Genomic DNA, 4,984 nt, shown 5'->3' on the forward strand with positions numbered 1-4,984 from the left:
TACGAGAAAATAAAAGACAAAATCGAAATTTCATAAACGGGGAAAATAAGAGAGAGAAGTAAAAGAAAAGGCTCAGTGACACGGGTTAGTATATTTCTGAAGAATATTTTGGTGTTTGCCTGCACCCTTGGCGTGGTACGTGGTAGGTAGTAGGATCGGCGTTAAATATCCGCAGGCTTCGTGACACCAAATAACGAGTACGATTACGAATATGAATGTACAGTAGGACTGTTCCGGCATCATGGTCAGTCTCTAATTAGCAACTCCGCATGTGCGTACACACAGGCAGCCGCACATAATCAGACGCAACAGAAAACTTTGTTGCGGCTTTAAATTCGATAAGCTAAAATAAAGAATCGAATAAACGAATCACAGAAAGTCACAAAAAAAAAGAGAAAGAAAAAAAAGAAAGGAAAGGGAGGAAAATGGTTGGGTGGAGAGCAAGGGAAGAGGATGAGTAGTGGGTCAGCAATACTATTCTCCCCTCCGCACTTTAAAAAGCTACACCATCCTACGCTAGATCCTTTTTAATTTTAACCGGGCCAGTGATGTGCTGTGTTGGCTAGGCATCTTGGCCAGCTAGGATCCAAGCTTTCGCTCAAAGGAAAAGCTGGCATTTCTCGGCCTGTTTGTTCGCCATTTATATTCTCCCTTTGCCCATCCCCATTTTCCACCTCCCCACCCTACCCATTGTTCGTTCAAACCGAGTAAAATACTCGTCTCTAGTTGGTGGTAGATTTGGGAGAGACGGGACTGGATCCGTATAAATAACCTCTTCTCTCCTCTTGCCTACCCATTCCTCCCCTCTTCTTCCTTCCCCTGTTCTCTCCCACCTTCCCTTCTCCAACGCGTCCCCTGTTCTTGTTGGGGATCGATCTAGCTTCGGTTGGGGTTGCGCCGATTGATGCGTGCGGAGCAATGGCGGTCTCATCGCCTTCTCCCGCTCCGGAGAAGAAGCGCAAGTGGCTCCACAGCAACAGGAAGGTCAGTACCAGTTTCCTTCTCTCTCTCCCCATTGTTGGGTACCATCCCGCCGGCAAGGTCTTGCCACAAGAACTATTGCACCTCTGTTCATCAACTGTTCGGTCGTACCGCACGCTTGCCAAGAACCTTGGCTCGAGACAAGCAGTTTGGTCGGTCGCCGTCCATAATCAACAAAATGCCAGCACGATTTCTTCGATTCATGAACCATTTGCTTCTTCCGAGCTTAGTGCGCCTCTTGTTTTCTTGTATTTTTCGCCAAGATCGATCGAACCACTTGATCCGAGCGCACTCTGTCCGTTCGTTGGTTTCCGTTGTTGTCTTGTCCCCCAGAAATTTAATTTCGTCAGCATTTCTCTGTTTGTGCAACAAAATCTCATCTTTCCGTTTCGATGATTTGGGCAGGTGATCGACAGGTACCTCCGGGAGGCGCGGTCGATTCTCGCGGCGGCGGCGCCGGAGTCCGGCGGCGGGGACGCGGTGGCGGCGCTCGGCCTGGTCGACGCGGCGCTGGACCTGTCGCCAAGGATGGAGGCGGCGCTGGAGCTGCGCGCGCGCGCGCTGCTGGCGCTGCGGCGGTACCGCGAGGTCGCGGAGATGCTCCGCGACCACATCCCCAGCTGCGGCAAGTCCTGCGCCTCCGGGGAGGACACCTCCTCCTCCTCCTCCACCTCCTCGTCCCTCTCCTCCTCCAGCTCCGGCGACCTCGGCGCCACCTCCCGCGCCAAGCTGCTCTCGCCCGACCGCCACCGCTCCGACGCCGCCGAGGCCGACGCCGGCACCGCGCGCAACTTCCGCTGCTTCGACGTCTCCGAGCTCAAGCGCCGCGTCCTCGCGGGACTCTCCAAGAACCCCAGCACCGACACGCAGTGGCGCTACCTCGTCCTCGGCCAGGCATGCTTCCACCTCGGCCTCATCGAGGACGCCATGGTGCTCCTCCAGACCGGCCGCCGCCTCGCCTCCGCCGCCTTCCGCCGCGAGAGCGTCTGCTGGTCCGAGGACAGCTTCTCCTCCTCCTCTTCCGCCGCCGTCGAGTCGGTGCCGTCGGGCAGGTCCTCCAAGTCCGGCTCCGCGTTCATCATCCCGGCCGTGGAGTCGGAGGCCGTGTCCCAGCTCCTGGCCCACGTCAAGCTCCTCCTCCGCCGCCGCACGGCGGCCATGGCGGCGCTCGACGCGGGCCTGCCCGCGGAGGCCGTACGCCACTTCTCCAAGATCCTCGACGCGCGCCGCGGCGTGCTCCCGCACACCTTCGCGGCGGCCTGCCTCGTGGGCCGCGCCTCCGCGTTCCAGGCGGGCGGCCGCCCAGCGGACGCCATCGCCGACTGCAACCGCGCGCTGGCGCTGGACCCGGCCTACATCCCGGCGCTGCGCGCCCGGGCCGACCTCCTCCAGTCCGTGGGCGCGCTCAGCGACTCCCTGCGCGACCTGGACCACCTCAAGCTCCTCTACGACGCCGCGCTCCGCGACGGGAAGCTGCCGGGCCCGAGGTGGCGGCCGCAGGGCGGGGTGAGGTACCGGGAGATCGCCGGCGCCCACCGCAAGCTGATCGCGCGCATCCAGGGCCTCCGCGGCCGCGTGGCCCTCGGCGAGGCGGGCGGCATCGACTACCACGCGCTGCTGGGCGTGCGGCGCGGGTGCACGCGGTCCGAGCTGGAGCGCGCGCACCTGCTGCTGTCGCTGAAGCTGAAGCCCGATCGCGCCGTGGTGTTCGGGGAGCGGCTGGAGCTGGTGGACGAGCACCGCGACCTGGAGGCGGTGCGCGACCAGGCGCGCATGTCCGCGCTGCTGCTCTACCGGATGCTGCAGAAGGGGTACTCGTTCTTGATGTCCGCCGTGATCGACGAGGAGGCCGCCGGTCGGCAGAGGGCCAGGGAGGCCGCCGCCGCTGCCTCCGAAGCGGCCGTGCTGTCCAAGCAACAACCACCGATGCCAGCGAATCCGACCAGCTGTGAGACGGACAGAGTTCCGATCACAAACAGCAGCACCGTGCGGGCAGGGTCGGCGAAACCGAAGGCCAAGGCAGCCGCGGTTGTTGTTGCACCAGCATTGTCCAAGACGGCGGTGGCATCGCCGGCTCCGACGATCTCAAGCGCGGCGCCGGTGTACCAAGGCGTGTTCTGCCGCGACCTGGCGGTGGTGGGAACCCTGCTGTCCCGCGGCGGGTTCGAGCGGTCCCTCCCGGCGAAATGCGAGGCGATGAGCTGCTGACGGATGGATGGCCGGGATGGGGTTGATTCCAGCCAGCCATGCTAGAGACAGCGACGCGGGCAGGTGCGATCTGATGCGGGATGGGGAACAGACAGAAGATCCAAGAAGCTGGCGGGAAGAGGCGGACGCGTTTGAATTATTGGACAAGAACTCGCCATTGTACAGTTTGTTAATTTGGGGGGAAGAAGAAAACTCGATGAAGGAAAAATATAGGCCGAGATTGTTGTATGCTGTGGAAAGGAAATTTTTTGGTTGCATCTTCTTGAATGCTTGTTGTTACAGTGCAATTACTTGTCTTCCATAGCGCTCTCTCCCTTGTCCTGCCCTGTTGTTCAGCCCCTGCTCTCGCTGCTCTGCTTGTTGGTACGGCTACTTAAGTATCACACACATTCAGCTTTAAGGACCCGAGGACGCCTATTAGAACACAAATTTTGATTTAAAAAATTGAACAATACAATCTTAGTTGTGTTCAGTAAATTTGTTAATATTGTTGGATTCGTATTGAAAACAATTTTTATTGATGCTAATTATATTATCGACAATCTTTATGTTGTTGGAGTAATTTTTGATCAAACAGAAAATACGAAATACGAGGGCGCTTTATTAATTGGAACTTTTGTTCATCTCATGATTCTAGCTTTTGAAGTTTGCACTCTACCCCATGGAAGGATGAACACTTGACAGACACTGTATGTATAATCGTATATGATTTGAATTTGCGATCTTTTTGCTCGCACCCATCTCCATACGCACAGGTAGGCATCCTGGTGTCGCATCCGGCCAAATGCGTTTGAGTGTATCTTAGAGCATCTCCACTCGTCTCCCCGACGAGGCCCCCGAATGACGTTTTTTTCCATCCGAACCGCATAATTCGGCCCAGTCGCGCCCCCGAATTCATCCGGCGATCCCACGCCATCCCCGGCCCCCCGGGGAGCGCTCGGGGACTCCGGACGAAACGAAAGCGCGGGAAATACCGAGGAAACTTCCCGCGCGTCTGGTGGCCCCAACTTGTCGGCGAGAGAAACCGATCGTCGTCCTCATCGCATCGTCTTCCGTGCGCTGTAAAAGCCTGCCGCCGGTCTGCATTCGCCGGCCACGCGGCGAGTTAATGTCGTCGTCTTCCGCGCACGCATCGTCTTTCGCGCGCAGTAAAGGCTGCCGCCGGTCAGCTCGCCGCGGACGCATAGCCGAAGGTCGACGACGACGGCTCCGACGACGACGGCGGCGACTACACGGTGTTCTACCGCCATTTCGGCATGTAGAGCGCCGTGTTTTAAAATTAGCATTTGAATTCCCCTAGCCGAATTCGAAATATAGTCGAATTCGGCCTCTATGTATGAACTCCGCCTGTTATATAATAAATATCATTAAATTTAGTCTATATTCGCCCGTTTTTAGCCGTAGTTTGTCAAGTTTCCGTTTTTCAAATTCGCATCGTCGACTTCGCCTGGGCACGCGGCTGGGAAACTACTCCTCCCCACGCCAAATCTTCCTCCAATCCGAACGAAAATTTCGCCGGATTTGGACGTGGGGAGCGCCAACGAGTGGGGATGCTCTTAAAGCTGCCCGTAAATGGCGCACAGTGGCTGACCGATCGCTCTCTGGTGGCGGTGTGCCCAATATACACACACTGGCCCCGTTGCAGCGGCGAGCGGTCCAGCTCCTGCCAATCTGCCATTGCCATGCCTGCTAGCTCTCGCTCTCGTCTCTGAGCGATGCGATCTAGCGGGTAGATCGTCATCTCGTCTCTCTTGCCCGCTTTTACAAGTAAACTGTACCTCATTGCAGCTCTCAC

The 4,984-nt window shown here is 57.6% G+C and overlaps 1 protein-coding gene across 2 annotated transcripts; it reads left to right on the plus strand.

Annotated features, from left to right (window-relative positions):
- Window positions 1-645: 645 nt before the first annotated feature.
- Window positions 646-3,492, plus strand: LOC124698093. Of its 2 annotated transcripts, XM_047230616.1 has the most exons (3): window positions 646-984; window positions 1,387-2,836; window positions 2,978-3,492. In XM_047230616.1, the coding sequence occupies exons 1-3, from the start codon at window positions 919-921 to the stop codon at window positions 3,187-3,189; spliced, it is 1,728 nt and encodes a 575-aa protein (XP_047086572.1). In that variant the 5' UTR covers window positions 646-918; the 3' UTR covers window positions 3,190-3,492. The 2 variants fall into 2 exon arrangements, with proteins under 2 accessions (XP_047086572.1, XP_047086571.1); XM_047230615.1 differs by having other exon boundaries at window positions 1,387-3,492.
- The last annotated feature ends 1,492 nt before the right edge of the window (window positions 3,493-4,984 follow it).

Source organism: Lolium rigidum, chromosome 3 (assembly GCF_022539505.1).
Source record: "Lolium rigidum isolate FL_2022 chromosome 3, APGP_CSIRO_Lrig_0.1, whole genome shotgun sequence".
NCBI classification, from domain to species: Eukaryota; Viridiplantae; Streptophyta; class Magnoliopsida; order Poales; family Poaceae; genus Lolium; species Lolium rigidum.

Bases quoted from the DNA above. Each gene is read 5' to 3' on its own strand.
- LOC124698093 (XM_047230615.1), top strand. From the start codon at position 919: ATGGCGGTCTCATCGCCTTCTCCCGCTCCGGAGAAGAAGCGCAAGTGG. The intron at 985-1,386 runs GTCAGTACCAGT...TGATTTGGGCAG, and splicing joins GGCTCCACAGCAACAGGAAG to GTGATCGACAGGTACCTCCG.